This window comes from Megalobrama amblycephala, linkage group LG6 (genome assembly GCF_018812025.1).
Source record: "Megalobrama amblycephala isolate DHTTF-2021 linkage group LG6, ASM1881202v1, whole genome shotgun sequence".
Classification (NCBI taxonomy): Eukaryota; Metazoa; Chordata; class Actinopteri; order Cypriniformes; family Xenocyprididae; genus Megalobrama; species Megalobrama amblycephala.
In genome coordinates this window covers 12,821,653-12,840,519 of record NC_063049.1, presented here as the reverse complement: position 1 = coordinate 12,840,519, position 18,867 = coordinate 12,821,653, and the positions used below count along the sequence as shown (strand labels likewise).

Here is an 18,867-nt window from a genome sequence, read left to right as displayed (position 1 = left end):
ATTTGATAAAATGTACCAATCTTCAATGAATAGTTACATTTTGTTGCTATTAATGACTGCAATGAACAATTCTTCTGGTAGTAACATAGTTCCTTAATGGCAAATTTTTTTCAGTTTTTTTCAATCGCTAACATCCTTTTATCCAATCTGTAGTCATATTTTCAGAACTCTAAACACAATTAGCACATCATCCATCTGTTGTGACTATACAATTATTGCAGTTCATGTCGTTTTTAGACAAAATGCAGTCAATTAACAAATTTCTAAAATGCTTAAATTTTCTTTTCACACAAGCTTACCCCATACCTAAATCATGGATCTTTCTGATCTACTTTACAAATGCTTAAACACAGCATGTCAGAAGTGAATCTTTAAATATAGTATAAAACCTCTACTTCTGCAACAACAGCAGCTGAATAATTAAATGCAGAATATGTGGTCTGCGTAGGCCACTAACTACCAAGGGGATACTATCCCACCCTCTATAGGGGCACCATCAACACCCCACCCCACCCCCAGAAACCAATTTCAATGGAGGTGGCAACTGAAGTTCTGCACAGGGGACTCATTTGACCAGTTGCTGCCTTGAGCAATTCTGTTACTTTCTTCTTCTTCTTTTCTACTGTACATTCTATAAAGTAATGCCTCATTCAATTTTAGATAGTATATTGCTATGATGCCAAGGATGCACACATTCAACACTCAACCAAAAATTAAGAATGGCTTACATGTAAGCATTCTACTGTTTCTGCACTTAAAGGAAACTGAATTTTAAAAATGATGGAATATATTGTCTGCAGGTAGAACTGAAACATGACAGTAATGCAGGCTTTGTAATGTCAAGCATTACAAACTCTTACTCAGACTCTTTTCTAAACTCTTAACACACACCTACATCACACAATTAGCCACAAACCCCAAACCATATTTTGTTAAATAAATAAAAAATCTACATTTCAAAATTCTAAAAACTTTTTAGCATGCTAAGAACTCTATCAAAACACAGCAAACCTGATTCATATTCGAGTCGTTCTGTCAAAACACTAGCACTAGTTTCTATCCAACATGAACATATAGTCAATCAAAGCCCAATGACTATGGCAATTGTAAAAAAAAAAAAAAAAAAAGTATTTAACAAGCGGTCTCAAGGTGTCTTTATCTGCGTTTATAATGGCTTTTAAGGATATTAGAATAGTCTGAATTATCCATTTTGTCGAACATTGCTACATATTAGGGCTTTTCACACTGTGCTTAACCTTACAAACCAAATTTTTAACCCTAGGTAAAGGAACATTTAACACTCAATTTAACACTCAATTTAGAAGTGGGGTTAGCACTACATTTTACCCAGGGTTATGAAACCCCTAACAGGGTTAGTTCCACATTTGCGATGTCAAACTTGTACAACGTGAAACGATGCAGTGTTAGAATGTTACGGCTAGATGCTTAGCAATAGACAGCCAATCGCAGATTTCGCAACGGGTTTATGTTCATCACACAGATTCAACACATTGATCAACAGAAAGCTGCTTGGTTTGAAAGTGACTTCTCAGTGAGCTGTGCTTCATATATCACTACACTGTTGACAATAGACAATGGATCTTTTTTGCCTGCAATGTTTTAGTAATGTGACCGCACCCTGAATCTAATTGATGTTTCAGCAATGACTTTACCAAACTCCATGCTCACTAAATTTTCTTAACATTTGAATTTCAAATGACATTATGGAGTGTTGCCAGGGGAGCAGTAAGCATTGTGTTTTATCTTCTATTCACAGAGCATCATATTGTTTAATGCTGATTAACAGAACAGAACAGAAAACCCTCCCCCATGTCACCTGCTTTCAGAGAGCATGACCCTGTGTATTTGACTGACTCCACAGTATTTGGCTGAGCTCTTAACACCATAAACACCATGTGGTAACCTGTGTCTTCTCAGAATTATCTTTTGGTTGTTCCCATACACAACTCCACTCCATGGGTGACAGGGGTTTTTCATCCTATGCCTATATTGTGGAATTTTCTCCCAGCTGACATTAGGGAAGCACAATTACAGTTTTTCTTATTTACCAAGACCACATTGCAGTTAACCCTGCATTGCAGTGCCAAACTTGTACAGCGTGAAACGATGTGGTGTTAGAATGTTACAGCTAGACGCTTAGCAACAGACAGCCAATCGCGTACTCATATTTGCCTGCTTTAGACAGTCACAGAAACACTGCGCATTGTATATAAACAGTTAATTCAGCATTTGAGAGGAAAAATGTCAAATCCTGACAGAAAAAGCGAGAGATTTAATTTGCTCTTACTTTGATTTTTAGTCTTTTCAAGTTTCATTCTTACCTTTATAGTCTGAAATGTCCATTCAGTATAAACTCAATATTACAGTCAGCAATAGAGTACCTCAGGGATGACATGTTTTTGTATGCAAAACCCAGAAGCGAGTTAGCATTTTAGGACTTCCGGTTCCATCGCCCTAAAGTCTTTGTTGTTTTTTTTTATGGATTTTTGCTAAATCGTCTGAAATAAGGTCTGTGGTTAACAAAGCCTCTAAATATTTTCACGTTTTGATCTATGACATAAAACACACCAGTTATAACCCGCTTGTGATTTTTTTAAACCTTTATTGTGTCTTAAAAATGGCGGTTGCTAACAAGTTGCTAAAAGGGACTACTTCCTTTGGCAGGACTTTAGATGTCATCATGACTAACAGGACATTTGAACTGCATTTCTCATGAAAAAGTGGATCAGTATTCATAGACAGCGCAGATCATAATCAGCAAGCATGTTTTTAAATAAAGTTGTTTTTTAAATAAAGTTTGAGGAAGCTTGGTGGTGGTGACGTTGATCCGCGACCATGGTGTGCTATAGTCCATTTATAGCCTACTGATAGCTTTTTATATCTGACCACTTTATTTAGGCTTCAAAATGTATAAATGTTGTGTTAACTTGTAAAGAATATCTTGACAGACAAAACGAGTAAGTGTCATAACCCTTTGTTAAACACAGAGCTTATTTTTTGCGATTTTCCAAAAGTCTATGGGAAAAATGCATAGGCTTTCGATCGAGGGAACCCGTGCACCGCTAACTTCCGGGTTGGCCTACAAAAACACGTCATCCCTGAGGTACTCTATACGGTCGCATATTGGTCACGTGCTGCGTTTTTCCAATCAATTGCACTGACACTGCAAATATGTAAATAAGAACGTTAACCCAGGGTTTTTGGAATGTGCAATGTGAAACGTCCCAGGATTAATTGTTAACCCCGGGTAAATTATGAGCAGTGTGAAACGTGAAGCAAGACAACCCAGGATTCTGTTTACCCAGGGTTTAGAGTGACTCAGAGTTAACTATTTCAAGTGTAAAAAGCCCAATAAGGCTTTTCACACTGCGCTTAACCCCGGGTTATTTTTGTTCTAAACACCACTTTTAACCCCAGGTAAAGGAACGTTTCACACTTGTAATTTAGAAGCGAGGTTAGCAGTGCTTTTTTACCAGGGGTTATGAAACCCTGCTCCGGAGCAAGGTTAGCACCATTTTTGCGGTGTTAACCCTGCATTGCAGTGCCAAATTTTTACAGTTTGAAACGATGTGGTTTTAAAATGTTACAGCTAGATGCTTAGCAACAGACAACCAATGGCGCACTCATATTTGCATGCTTTGGACACTCACGGAAACAGCGCATTGTATATAAACGGTAAATTCAGCGTTTGAGAAGAAAAATGTCAAATGCTGACAGAAAAAGCAATGATTTGAGCGATGATATATAGCGCTGACATATATTGGACTTAGTCTGCACTGTGAATATAGATCAACTTAGAAATGATGAAGTATATTTCAGTGATCATAAATTATTGACCTGTGAATTTACCATCTCTGCCTCTTTTAAATCTTCCTAGGATCATATCATAACTTTTAGGAATATCAAAAACATCGATCCTCAGTTGCTCTCTAGCTCTATTGCTGAGTTTCCTGTGACTGATTCTGTGGACTGTTATAACTCTGCACTATTCTCTATTCTTGATGTTGTGGCACCTTTGAAAGAACGAGTTGTTTCTTTCACCAGGTCATCCCCTTGGTATACTAATGAATTGCGGGCTCTCAAAGCCGAGGGAAGGAAGATTGAACGCTTGTACAAAAAATCTGGTCTTACTGTCCATAAATTGATGTTTGAAGAGCAGCAAATGAAGTATCATCTTGCTCTTAAATCCACCAAAGAGGCTTATTATTCACATTTGATTAATGATGGTGCAGAAAATCCAAGATTGATGTTTAAAACAATTAACAAACTTCTTAAACCTCATAATCAAAATATTTGCTCTTCTGTTGGGATGTGTAACAAATTCCATAAATATTTTACAGAGAAAGTACAAAATATTTATAGTTCCATGGTTATTGGCTCCTATCTGCTGTCTAACGAGCCCCATCCTACAAATTCATTCATCTTTTTAAATTTTGCTACTGTTAGCACAGATGATATTTTAAAATTAATCATGTCTATGAATTCATCTACATGCTCCCTTGGCCCCATGCCTACTGAGACCTTAAAAAAAGTGCTTAACATTCTTGTGTCCCTCTATTACTGCAATCATTAAAAACTCTCTATCTACTGGTCTGGTTCCTTCAGCCCTTAAAGTGGCTGCCATCACACCAGTTCCTAAAAAATCTGGTTGTGATGTTGAAGACCTGTCTAACTACAGGCCTATTGCACATCTACCTTTTTTGGCTAAGGTTCTTGAGCGAGTTGTTGTTGGCCAGTTGCAGCAACACCTGTCTATTAACAATCTCCTAGAACCTTTTCAGTCCGGATTTAGATCAGGTCATAGCACTAAGACTGCTCTTGTCCAGGTTACAAACGATCTCCTCATTGCTGCTGATATGGGGGTTTGTAGTATTTTAGTTTTATTGGATATTACTGATGCTTTTGACACAGTATCTCATTATGTTCTTCTTGAAAGGTTGCGTGTTTGGGTCGAAATCTCAGGTACTGCACTTGAATGGTTTACATCTTATCTTACAAATCGATTTCAGTTTGGGGAAAAATCAATCTGAATCAACATTAGTTCAACAGGGTGTCCCACAGGGGTCTGTACTTGGGCCCATCCTGTTTAGTGTTTATATGTTGCCTCTGGGTTAGATCATTCGCAAGTTTGGGTTAGGGTTTCACTGTTATGCTGACGATACACAGATCTATGTCAGCATGCACCCTAATCCAAACCTTGCAGTTACAACTCTTACGACCTGCTTGGACGAGATAAAAGCTTGGATGCATGATAATTTTCTTAAAATCAATGAGACAAAAACAGAAGTTCTGGTTGTCGGTACTCCAACGGCCTTACGTAAATTTAATAGTTCCAATTTGATTACTGGCAATGATTTTTTTATTTTGTCTGCTCAGGTGCGCAATCTTGGCGTTATTTTTGACCCACAACTATTGTTTGATGCCCATATCAAAATGGTATTGAAAACTGCATTCTTCCATCTAAGAAATATCGCCAGACTTCGACATTCTTTGTCGCTGCCAGATGCAGAAAGACTTATTCATGCTTTTATAATGCCGCGGCTTGATTATTGCAATGCACTTTATGTCGGTCTCCCAAACAAGTCTATCAAGAAATTGCAATACATTCAGAACTCAGCCGCCTGGCTATTGACATATACAACTGCTCGTCAACATATCTCCCCTGTACTTTATAACTTGCATTGGCTTCCTATAGAAGCACGAGTTGATTTTAAAATACTTATCTTAACATATAAAGAGATTCATGGGTCTGCTCCTGCTTATCTCTGCAGTCTAGTTGCCTTCTACACTCCAGGCCATTCTCTCCACTCCTCTGGGTCTTGTATTCTTCAGCAGCCAGTATATCATTTAAAGTCTACGGGTGGTCGAGCTTTCTCTGTTTCAGCTCCACGTTTGTGGAACGCATTATCACCTGTGATTAAACACTCTCTAACACTGGACTGTTTTAAGAGCTCTTTCACGAGTTTGTGTGCCCATAAAATCTTAGTTTAAGTGGTAAACAGATTTGGCTTGCTGTCTGCTATAGAGGGGCTCGGAAAGAATATCCTACTCGAGCTCCGATTGCCCCCCTATAACAGGCAAAATTAGTACAAAAGGAGGAGAAGGGGAGGAGGAGGATGGATGCCAAAAGAACTAACAACAGGAAGAGGTAAGATGCTGGTTTTATACCTTGGTATTAATTGGAAGATTAGATGGGCGTACTCCTCCCGAAATTATGTTTATTAACTTCACTTAAAGACTCAGCTTTTTAGAGCTGCTTATTGTAATTGACTATGACTTGTTTTATTGTATTATTAATGTTGTTATTTTATAATCTGTGATGTAGCACTTTGAGTCTAAGAAAAGCGCATTAGAAATAAAATGCATTATTATTATTATTAAATTAAGCGTTTGAGAGGAAAAATGTCAAATGCTGACAGAAAAAGCGATGATTTGAGTGAAGAAGAGACCATTTCATTCTTACCTTTATAGTCTGAAATGTCCATTCAGTAAACTTGATAGTACAGTCGCCAATACGAGGATGCGCAATGCTAGAGCTATGTAAACAGGTCGCGCGCAGCATTTATCCAATCAATGACACTGACACCATGAATATGCAAATAAGAAAGTTAACCCAGGGTTTAGGAATGTACATTGTGAAATGTCATCTTATGAATACCCAGGATTAATTGTTAACACCAGGTAAATTATGAGCAGTGTGAAACATGAAGCAAGATAAGACTGGATTCTGTTTGCCCGGGGTTTAGAATGACCCAGGGTTAACTATTTCAAGTGTGAAAATCCCTAATTATTGACCATGTCATCAATCATGGCTTGTCCTTTAGAGAGGCTGAACAAAGGGTCCAGCCCATTCTGAGTTGGAGCACTGTGGTGTCTATTATAAGGCTTTTTCGCAATGAGAACAGGTAAGTCACAATGTTATTGAATACCACTGTGTATTTCAGCTTTACTGTATTGCCCTTCTGGCAGAACAAACTGTCTACAGTAATGCAGATGTTTCATCACTTCCATTTATGTGACTGTCATAATGTCAATTTTGACATGCTTTGTGCTTTTACTTATAGAATCCACACACTCTTGAGGAAAGATCTTTAGTGTTGAACAGGAGGCTGCCATTGTAGATATGGTCGTTGCAAAAACAATGCAATCAGATTGTATGAAATCCAGGCGGCAGTAATTGCAGATCATGGAGCATTTAGAAATATCAACAGTGTGAGTTTGGCAACTATTGATAGAGTCTTATACGAAACTATGTCAGAATGAAGCAGCTGTACAGAATTCCACTCCAAATCAAATCTGGCATTGTGAAGGAAGCAAGATTCCAGTATGTTCAAATACGGATTTGTTATTGTATTTCCTTGTTATATACAAACCCGATTCCAAAAAAGTTGGGACATTGTACAAATTGTGAATAAAAAAGGAATGCAATAATTTACAAATCCCATAAACTTATATTTTATTCACAATAGAATATAGATAACATATCAAATGTTAAAATTGAGACATTTTGAAATGTCATGCCAAATATTGGCTCATTTTGGATTTCATGAGAGCTACACATTCCAAAAAAGTTGGGACAGGAAGCAATAAGAGTCAAAATTTGAAGTTCTTTTTGGAAAACTGGGACGCCATGTCATCCGGACTAAAGAGGACAAGGATAACCTAACTTGTTATCAGCGCTCAGTTCAGAAGCCTGCATCTCTGATGGTATGGGGTTGCATGAGTGCGTGTGGCATGGGTAGCTTACACGTCTGGAAAGGCACCATCAATGCTGAAAGGTATATCCAAGTTCTAGAACAACATATGCTCCCATCCAGACGTCATCTCTTTCAGGGAAGACCTTGCATTTTCCAACATAACAATGGCAGACCACATACTGCATCAATTACAACATCATGGCTGCGTAGAAGAAGGATCCAGGTACTGAAATGGTCAGCCTGCAGTCCAGATTTTTCACCCATAGAAAACATTTGGCGCATCATAAAGAGGAAGATGCGACAAAGAAGACCTAAGACAGCTGAGCAACTAGAAGCCTGTATTAGACAAGGGACAACATTCCTATTCCTAAACTTGAGCAAGTTGTCTCCTCAGTCCCCAGACGTTTGCAGACTGTTATAAAAAGAAGAGGGGATGCCACACAGTGGTAAACATGGCCTTGTCCCAACTTTTTTGAGATGTGTTGATGCCATGAAATTTAAAATCAACTTATTTTTCCCTTAAAATGATACATTTTCTCAGTTTAAACATTTGATATGTCATCTATGTTGTATTCTGAATAAAATATTGAAATTTGAAACTTCCACATCATTGCATTCTGTTTTTATTCACAATTTGTACAGTGTCCCAACTTTTTTGGAATCGGGTTTGTAATTTTCTTAGAGAATAATGGAGTTTGAAGCTGAAGGGGCACATCACAAATTCATTCATGTGGAAGAAGCCTGCTTCAACCTCTGTAAAGTGAGGAGATGCGGAAAGGAACACCTATTGGGCAGAGGGCCACTGTTACAGTACCAATATCACCATGTCTGCTGCCAACTCCAATGATGGTGTCCTTTGCTACATACCAACTATCGGCCCATATAATACAGAACACCTCATCACATTTCTTGATACTCTGAATTAAAGATTGGTTCCACCCAAAGAAAGAGGATTGTTGAGGCCTGGCATGACTCTGTATGTCATCATTTGAGACAATATTGTCTTCCGCCACTCTTTCCTTGTGAATGAATGGTTTGCAGCATAGCCCTGTATGATGATGCAATTCCTTCCTGCATACTCTCCTTTTCAGAACCCAATTGAGGAGTTCTTCTCTGCTTGGAGATGGAAGGTGTATGATCACCAGCCATATGAGCAGATGTCCCTCCTGGAGGCAATGAATGCTGGTTTCCAGGCAATAGGTGCAGAGGACTGCCAGGGATGGATACGGCATGCAAGGAGGCATTTCCCTTGGTGCGTTGCCAGGGAAAACATCCAATGTGATGTTGATGAGAACCCGTGGCATTATTGTCAGGAACGAATGGACTAAATGTGAAGTTCTGTGTTCAACTTTTTTTATAGATATTTCCATCCACCCATAAGTTTCATTTGGTTCCTTTTTTTTTTTTTTTTTTTTTTTTTTTTTTTACAGTCTTCAGCATTTCTGAGTTTAAAAAGTACCATACATTTCATATTGATAGCTGTATTTTGTTATTTATTGTATAATGATTGAATTGAATACATTCATTTGATCACAAGTTGTGGTGTTTGATGTAACTATTTGCTTTTGTTGCATGTTTTCAATGTTTTGTGAATGTTAGAGCATTTTGCAAACAAAATTAGTCATTCTGGCCAGTGAGCTTTCAGTTTTAGCCTGTTAACGGTTTTGAAAATGTGATGTCAGAGTGTACAAATGTGTTTAAGCAATCGAGAAAAACTGTGATACATTTTATTTTAGGATAGCTACTGAGGCCTGTTGCATGAAGCAGGTTTCAGTTGCTGCAGGTAAGTTTGAGATTAGTTTGAGCAAACTCAGTTTTTTGGGGGCGCAAAAAGGTGGAATAGTTTTTGGTAACTTTTGCTACACAACTGACCTGGGTTAGAGATCGCAAACCCAAACTGGACCAATCAGCTGTGAGCAAAGTGACATATCTGATGCAATGAAGCCATTCCTCCAATATCACTCAATCCCAATTAAAGCAGTTTATAGTGAAATGTTTTAGACACAAAATTGCATGTCTTTTGCTAACTATTTAATATATTTATATTATAATTATTTGTAATATACTTGTGTAATTGTATGAATTGACAATATAAAATTAATTATATTAAATTAATATAAATATATACATACATTCTTTTGAACTTTCTATTCATCAAAGAATCCTGATATTCACAAAAATATTGAGCATCACAACTGTTTTCAACATTGATAATACTAAATGTTTCTTAAGCATCAAATCAGCATATTAGAATGATTTCCGAAGGATCATGTGACACTGAAGACTGGAGTAAAATTCAGCTTTGTTATCACAGGAATAAATTACTTTGTAAAACATTAAAATACAGTTATTTTAAATAATATATAACAATATGGCTGTCTTTACTGTATTTTTGATCAAATAAATGTAGTCTTGGTAAGCATAAAACACTAAAAAAATCTTTCCAACCCCAATCATTAGTGTAGTTATTTTGCATTTTTCTTAATTAGTTAGTTACAATAGTTAAACATCTGGCAGTCCAATCAGATAATGAATCAACATAGAAAATATTACTTCTTGTTTAATGATCACATTATAAATGGATGGTGACAGACTCAGAGCACAGCACAGCAGACAGACACAGATTTGGAAACAAAGTGCTGAGGAGGTGAGCAGGTGTCACATATTCCCACAGCAACTGCTCACGGTCCTGTGAACGATTGACCCCTGCTGTGTGAGTTCAGTCATTCACAGACTATTCATGAGCGCAAGCAGACTGACTCACAACCCTGAATTAATTAACATTAATAGAATTAAGGATTAATAACTTTTAGGCCTGGTTTCACAGACAGGGCTTAGATTAAACCAGGACTAAGCCTTAGTTCAATTCAGACACTTAAGTTGCTTTTGTAAACGTGTCTTAGAGAAAAAAAATATATATATTACTGGTGTGCATCTTGAGACAAAACTGACATATTTTAAGATATGTCAGTGCAAGCTGCTTGCAGTTTAGTCTGGGACTAGATTAAGCCTCGTCTGTGAAACCGGCATTTAAAGTAAGTCTTGTATCCATACAGAATGAAAATACTACACACTCAAAGGTTTTTGATTTAAGGAGAAACACCATGAAATGTGTTAAAATCTGTCAACTTTAATCTCTTGAAGACATTAGTTGCATTAAATACGTGTTATATTGCTTTTCCAGTTTTTCTAATGAATTAAGAATGGAGTTTATCCTCATGTGAAACAGGAAAGGCTTCATATAGCAAGGCGAGTCTGAAACAATATTTACATGAAATACAAAAATATAAATTCACAAAATAGTATTACAGATAAATTTACAATAACCAACTCTATAAAATTACAAATATATTTCTATAAAAAGCTATTTAAATAATCTTACAGCTCAAGTTTTTCAGAGAGCACAGCCATTACTGTCAAATGTGTATTTCTTATGCATTTGTTTGGGTTTGTTTGTATGGGCCTAAGAATACAAAAAGTCTTCGTGAACTTCAGCATGTGAAACCAGGACCATGTCTCCTCCGTCTTCACAGTAGTTCAGGTTTGTCAGGTGCGGTCTGGCTGTCGTCCCCCGGCGGAGCTACAATGTGTTGGGCTCCAGTCATCCCGTCTCTTACTCACATGCCTGAAGGAAAAACAACAGGCAAGCAGAGAACATACTTAGTACATTTCTGGGTCCTTTGGTTGTCAAAGTTATTCTCGGTGTGTATGCGAGTCCTCTTTTTATGAACACTGCATAAATGTAAATCTTCAAAGCAAAGCAGCAAAACTGCCCATGGAATTATAAAGGTCAGAGAGAGGGAGGAATGTTGTCATAACAAAAATGTTTTATGACTGTTTTGAAGCAAAAAAAAAAAAAAAAAAAAAAAAAACACTGTACAATATGAAGGATATGACGGCTTTCTCTGTGGCGATCCCCCTCAGAACTTTTGAGTTTGAGTCATTGAAGGTCTACACAGACACACACACACATTCCTCTCTCTCTCAAGTTACAGCAGTCTACGTTGTAGGAGCACTCACACCAAAACAAATCAACTTAACTGTGTTAATGCATCAATGAGGAAGTGGAGGAGTGAGTGTACGATTGACCCAGTGATTAGCATCTTTAAAAAATACCCGCTGATACAAGAGCGTCTCGTTTCTTTCCACAATCTACATGCACTGCCCCACATCTAATGGTTGTCAAAAGGAGCGGGTGGTATGAACAAAATCGCATATCTATGAGTTTTTAATCACAATAATGGCATACACTGAATACACTACCATTCAAAAGATTTTATGTTTTTGAAAGAAATCTTTTGTGCTCACCAGAAGGCTGCATTTTTTAAATGAAAAATACAGTAAAAACAGCAATATTGTAAAATATTATTACTATTTAAAATAACTTTATATGTTAAAATATAATTTATTCTTCTGATCAAAGCTGAATTTCCAGCATCATTACTCCAGTCTTCAGTGTCACATGATCCTTCAGAAATCATTCTAATATGCTGATTTGCTCCTCAACAATATTTTATATATTATAATCCAGTGAAATAACCAAAAGGTACTTCATATAATTGTATTATTTTCTCTTAAAATTGTTCATTATAATCATATTCATAATTTATAAAGCTGTTTTTGCACTGATTATTTTGTGATATTATGTAATGCTTATTTTATATTTTATTATATTTATGTTCATACAATATTTAAAAGTTGTCTATCATATGTTTGCACCAGCAGTGTCCAGTCCTGGTCCTGATGGCCACTGTCCAACCTCAAATCTCAAATTAAACACACCTGAACCAGGTCTTGCTAGGCATTCTAGAAACTTCCAGGCAGGTGTGTTGAGGCAAGTTAAAGCTAAACTCTGCAGAACATTGACCCTCCAGGAGCAGGTTTGGACACTTCTGGTTTTAAAGATGTATGTGTGCTGTGCTGTGTGCTGTGTGACGTTGCTCAGCAACAGTAAACAAATAATCTCCGTCTCACATTCTGCAAAAAAACCAAAATACGTTTTTGCAGAATCTCTGCTGGCTGACACATTTGTACCATTTCACAGTGTATACCATAATCCCCCGGTCATCAACAAAGATATCCTGCATAAAATCATTTGCTCTAAGCAACCCAAAATTTGACCCCGAAACAAAAGTAACGTTGTCTTCAAATTCATGTCATTCAGCACTTACTCGCTAATGTTCTGTCAAGGTCAGCGATGAAGTCCTCTAACTCTTTAGTGTCTCCAAGTTTAGCTGAAAAGAACAATATACGGTTGATCAACACAGTACAGCAAATAAACCTAAATTTGAGTCTTTAGAGTTAAATATACAAAACAGAAACATATTTCAACTCACGTTTAGGAGATGTGATCAAGGGGCTATTTGATGAGGGGGAGAAGACGCTGGGAGAGTTGAGCTTCTCATCACTGAAGCTGAAACTGTTTCTGTTCAAGGACTCTGCACCTGTTACAGAAGGAAAGAGAGACAGAGGAAGTCAGAAATGAAAAAACGATGCTTCCTGTATGTGTACAGCCCAGTGCTCCTTCATCTCAACAGGTGGATGACGTCCCAAAATCACTCACAATAGTGATAGAGTACAAACAGCAGGGAAAAGGCAAAGTTATAATGCCAATAATGCAATGCAGCAAACACACAACTGTGTATAGTTAGGATAGCAAACACTAGTTCATCTGTCACTCCATGGAGATTGATGCTAACATGGATAGTTTGTATGACATGCCTTATCCTCCAAAACCATGAAACAAATGATGTGAAAAGTAAATTTAACTCAAACTACACTATTGGTCAAAAGTTTGGAATGAATTATTACACTTTGTTGTTTAAATAAATAACATTTTTATTTGAATATATTTTAAAAAGTAATTTAAATTATTTGTGTGATGGTAAAACTGAACTTTCAACATCATTACTCCATCTTCAGTGTCACATGACCCTTCATCAATCTAATATGTTGATTTGCTGCTTAAATTATTAATGTTTCTTATTTTTATCAGTGCTGAAGCAGTTTTCACTGTATTTTTTTCGAATAAATGCAGCCTTGGTGAGCATACTTTTTTCAACAGCATTGAAAAATCGTAATTATTCCAAACGTTTGACCGGTAGTGTATATTTAAGTGCCCCTATTATGCTATTTTAAAGGTTCCTCCTACAACAGGTTTACATGTATCCAAGGTCAAAAAGCACTTGCACATGACCTCATTTCTCAAAGAGTCTGAAAACAGTTTGTTCGAAGATTCAGTTTCTCTAAAACCCTCCTCTCCATGAGCTACTCTGCTCTGATTGGTCAGATGGCCCCATTTGTTGTGATTAGTCTACTGCTTACAGCACAAGTCAGAAACGAAACTTGTATACACAGTGATATGAACAGTAACGATGGCGTCTGTTTTACCACATCAATCCGAGCCAGAGTCCTCTTCTTTTTGAATCGCATGCAAAGTGGGTTTGCAGCAATGAAAACAGTGGTTTGTGTTGTCAACATGTCAAGAAGACAAACTCTTCCAGGCCTCGTCTACAACTACAGTGTTTGAGGGCGAGCCAAAGTAGACGTTGTTTTTCACGGGCAGCCAATGAAGACCAATGAAGGCAGGCATTATGCAAATTTGTTACATAGGTATGTAACAGGAAGTGAAACCGACGACTCGTTTCAGCAGTTCAGAATCGATTCTTTCTATTAGGAGACAATACCTTTATTTGTCGTTCACTTTGATCTTTAAAACTTTGCAGACCTTTTACATTCACAAACAGCTATTATACTGCACACTGCATGAAAGGGAATATTCAAAAAGGCATAATAGGGACACTTTAAATAACGTTTCACTTGCTACATCTGCAACATTTCTTTGCAGAGTGCATGAAACCATTGAAATTCAATGGATAACTAGAAAAACTCTAGTCTAAAAGTCCTCAGAATTTAGTTACTGTGTGTCGAGTCAACACTTAACGTCCAGCGTGAAACCAGTGGAGCGACACTGCTCTCTACCACACAGACTTGCCAAACATGTGCACTGACCCATAACCGGAGGGGGTAGGGGGGTTAATCTGTGCTAGCAGAGCAGGTTGAGTTTGTAATCAATGCATACTCCTCTAATGACAGCCTCTCTCTCACGCGCACACTTTCAAAGCGGTTTCAACCGTGACCCACCCTTGAGCAGGTTAATTTAAAGCCAAAGATCTGACCAGGTACGCCACACTCCATCTTAAAAAAACTTTGTTTACACATTCTTAGCCCTGCACACAGTTAAAGGCAGAGCAGGCGTGCCATTACACGGAAGCTCAACTTTGCCCACCGCCTCAGTCATTAGACCCTCCTGCCGGTGGGCTTCAGCACATCAGCTGGTGAAACGTACAGAGGATCCTCTCAGCTGACCATCTACATTAGTGGTTTGCAACCCTAAAATTGGTCAAATAGCCATATAATTATTCATAACTAGAACAGTAAATTAAATACATTTGTGAAAAATGAAGTGCGCTTAATTGTATTGGATGTGCACTTAAAATCTTTTTAAAAAGTTTTTTTTTTAAATAACTGTACTTGCAGACAATAAAATATGAATTCAATAAATTAATAGTAAGTGTACTTAAGTGCATATAAAGTGAGTATACTTTAATTAGTTTCTTAAAACACTTAAGTACACTTTTAAAAGTGCACTTTGTAATGACAAATTAAAAGTACATTTTAAATCATTGTTTTAATAATCATTTGATGTTGACTAACATGCAAAAGCACATATAAAGTACTGGATTATATTGTGTTATTTGATATTACATTTAAAGTTAATACATTTTAAACGTACTAAATTGCAACTTCATTACAAATATGTAATTATAAATACATTTAAATACATGACAAGTTTCCATAGAAATTACATTAAAGTATATTTTAGTTTAGCATAAATGCTTGTCAGTAAATTAAGCAGTACACTTTAACCATATTACTAAGACAATAGAAGCTATTATGAAATTACAAGTAAGATGTACTTAAGTCCTACTTAAGTGGGTCAAACACAAAACACTCAGCTAACTGCATTGAATATAAATTTAAACTACAATACATTGTCATTTAATTGCAATTAACATACATTACATTCAATTTTTTATTTCTATGCTAATTTTTAAAATATTTTAAAAGTATGCTAAAGTGTACTTCTGTTTCTTAAGAGTATGCTTTTGAAAGGATGGAGAAAACACTTCCTTTGTTGATGTTTTATCCAATATCAAATCCTGTAGTCCTGAAGCAAAACCGCTCGAAACCACTAAACTACATCAATGGCACGTGTGACAAAATGACATCAGGATTGATTGGATCCAACATGCAGTTGCACAGATCCATGAGGGTGACTGCAAGGCACAAAACGCCTTTCTGATCCTCTGAATGCACCAGAGGATGTTTACTTATCCAAGCACAGATTCTGCCACATTCCCTGTTTGTTCCAGAAGGAAAAGGGTGGGGTAAAGAGATCACTTGTTGCTTAATCATTAAACACAAGAACACTTCTAGAACAAAAGTGCCCATTTATTCTGCTACGGTTCCACTTCTTTTGAACCTTTCTATGCAATCATAAGCTATCAAACAAAAGTCTTCCATATCCATTCATGATACAATCCTCCTTCAGATTTTGGATAATCTCCAGTTGTAGGACTGATGGAATAAACATACAGTGAACCTGTGTGTGTCCCATAACAGCTATTACAACGAACTATAAGACAGGAGGTTTTTCAAGCCTGTTAACTGTCAGTGTCCTGAAAGCAGGACACTTGGCACGATTTTTTTTATTGTCTTTTTTCCCTATCCCATACTTTAGATTTCATCATGAAAATGGTACTTTAGTTGGCCCACTTTTTGTGATACGAATTTCAAATTTGGAACACAACTTGATTAGACAGGGATTTGATTTGAATTTTATTTTATAAGATATATAATTTGTATAAATAAATTCGGTACATTTGCTTCTATAACTCATTTTTTAAGTGCTTTCCCTTCTACCGAGAGTCTTCTTTTAAAATAGACCAACCTTAGATATGTATTCCAAAGAATTCATGAACACTGATGAAAAAGGGTGACAGTTAACAGGTTAAAAGACGGTAAATGAAACCCAGCTGCTTGTGCTCGTGTGTGGGCTCAGATTAGATTAGATAAGATTATGCAGTATTCCGTGTGCACTGTTACTTGTAACAGAGGCTGCGGATCTTAAGGCGTGACGCAGAGAGATAATGACACGAGCACGTGCGCTGCTATCAAACTTCTGGAATAATGACACGTCAAAACCAACTTTTTGGCTGCATACTCACTCTCAGAGTCGCTGATGCCGCTGTCGCTGACGCTCGCGCTGCTCCGTCTCTTCATGGTTTTCAAGTGTTCCTCATATCTGAAGTGTCTCTTTTCCACGGGAGACGTGAAATCCTCAATGACAGCGTCGAATTCACACAATACGGCGTTAAGATCGTCATCATCCTCAAGGAATGCTAGAAAATGCACGCAAAGTTTGTTTCAGTCTGGAAACAGAGTCTTTATAGCGACGTACTCAATGTAATAAGCTTGAATGGGTTTATAACTGAAACAGTCATACTTAATTTTACTATTAAAATGTATTATTATTAAACCTCAGACTTACCTTTGCTCTGTGACTTTATCTTTGGAGACTTCATCTTCTATACTCCTTTAGTGTCCAATTCCGAAATATCCGATATAAGACAAAATTCCTTCTGTTTTCTCTTGTTAACACACACCGTGCCTGTGTCTGAGCTCCTTAGCGCGCACACTGCGGTCGGTGGGGTTGTTTTAAATATTGCCCGGCTCTGGGAGGGGGCGGTGACTGACAGAGGCGTGTCGGACGTGAGAAACGCATCGCCAATGAGATGCTCACGCGCCCGTTTTAGCCCTCCGTTTGAGTTACATGGACTGGCGTCATTCACCCCTGAAGTATGTGTTTGTAAACAGCTACTATGACACATGCGCGACATCAATGCTGCTTTATTTTTAACAATAACTCCGTCCAGGTCACCCTTCATTTTGCCATGACTTCACTTGTTGCAATGTTTTACCAGCAATATAGTAATAATGTTGCAGGGAAATGCTTGCGAAGTGTGTAATGTAATACGGTAGGCTATGTAAATATATCTAAAGATGCATTACAGTTGAAAAAGCCCTCAGGAATGTCCGCATGTGAGTGTGTCCATGTTTGGTGAGAAAATAAAATCCTTCATACATTGTTTCATTTAAGTTTATTTATAATAATGGTGGTGACATTTGTAATGTTTTGGAGAATATACGTGACAGGTAGAATCAGTCAATTTGCAAAAGTTGCATAAATATAGTTTTTTAAAATCCCCACACACCTAATAAAGGAATACAATTCTTAAAATACAAATGTTAAAATATAATATTAACGTTTTTACCTCAAAGCATGTCAAAGGGTTAAAATAAATTTTAAAGGGTTAGTTCACCCAAAAATGAAAATTCTGTCATTAATTACTCACCCTTGTGCCGTTCCACACCCGTAAGACTCTTCGGAACACAAATTAAGATATTTTAGTTGAAATCAATGGCTCAGTGAGGCCTCCATAGCCAGCAATCACATTTCCTCTCTCAAGATCCATAAAGGTACTAAAAACATATTTAAATCAGTTTCTGTATCTGAATCTAATCTAATTATTATTTAGTGATGGTCAATTTCAAAACACTGCTTCAGGAAGCTTCGGAGCATTATGAATCAGCGTATCGAATCATGATTCGGATCGCGTGTCAAACCGCCAAACTGCTGAAAACATGTGACTTTGGCGCTCCGAACTGCGAATTCGACACACTGATTCATAACGCTCCGAAGCTTCCTGAAGCAGTGTTTTGAAATCGGCCATCACTATATAAGTTATTTTGTTTTTGTTTTTTGACGCACCAAAAATATTCTCGTCGCTTTATAATATTAATATTGAACCACTGTACTCACATGAACTGATTTAAATATGTTTTTAGTACATTAATGGATCTTGAGAGAGGAAGTGTCATTGCTCTCTATGCAGGCCTCATGGAGCCATCGGATTTCAACAAAAATATTTTAATTTGCGTTCCAAAGATTAACGAAGGTCTTACGGGTGTGGAACGACATGAAGGTGAGTAATAAATGACAGAATTTTCATTTTTGGGTGAACTA

General features: G+C 37.1%; 1 protein-coding gene across 2 annotated transcripts; it reads right to left on the bottom strand.

Annotated features, from left to right (window-relative positions):
* Window positions 1–10,832: 10,832 nt before the first annotated feature.
* Window positions 10,833–17,492, bottom strand: rgcc (regulator of cell cycle). 2 transcript variants are annotated; one of them, XM_048192998.1, is made up of 5 exons: window positions 17,332–17,492; window positions 17,009–17,182; window positions 13,055–13,162; window positions 12,890–12,952; window positions 10,833–11,343 (listed from the first exon to the last, which is right to left on the bottom strand). In XM_048192998.1, the coding sequence occupies exons 1-5, from the start codon at window positions 17,363–17,365 to the stop codon at window positions 11,336–11,338; spliced, it is 387 nt and encodes a 128-aa protein (XP_048048955.1). In that variant the 5' UTR covers window positions 17,366–17,492; the 3' UTR covers window positions 10,833–11,335. The 2 variants fall into 2 exon arrangements, with proteins under 2 accessions (XP_048048955.1, XP_048048954.1); XM_048192997.1 differs by lacking the exon at window positions 10,833–11,343 and having other exon boundaries at window positions 12,879–12,952.
* Between the last annotated feature and the right edge of the window lie 1,375 nt (window positions 17,493–18,867).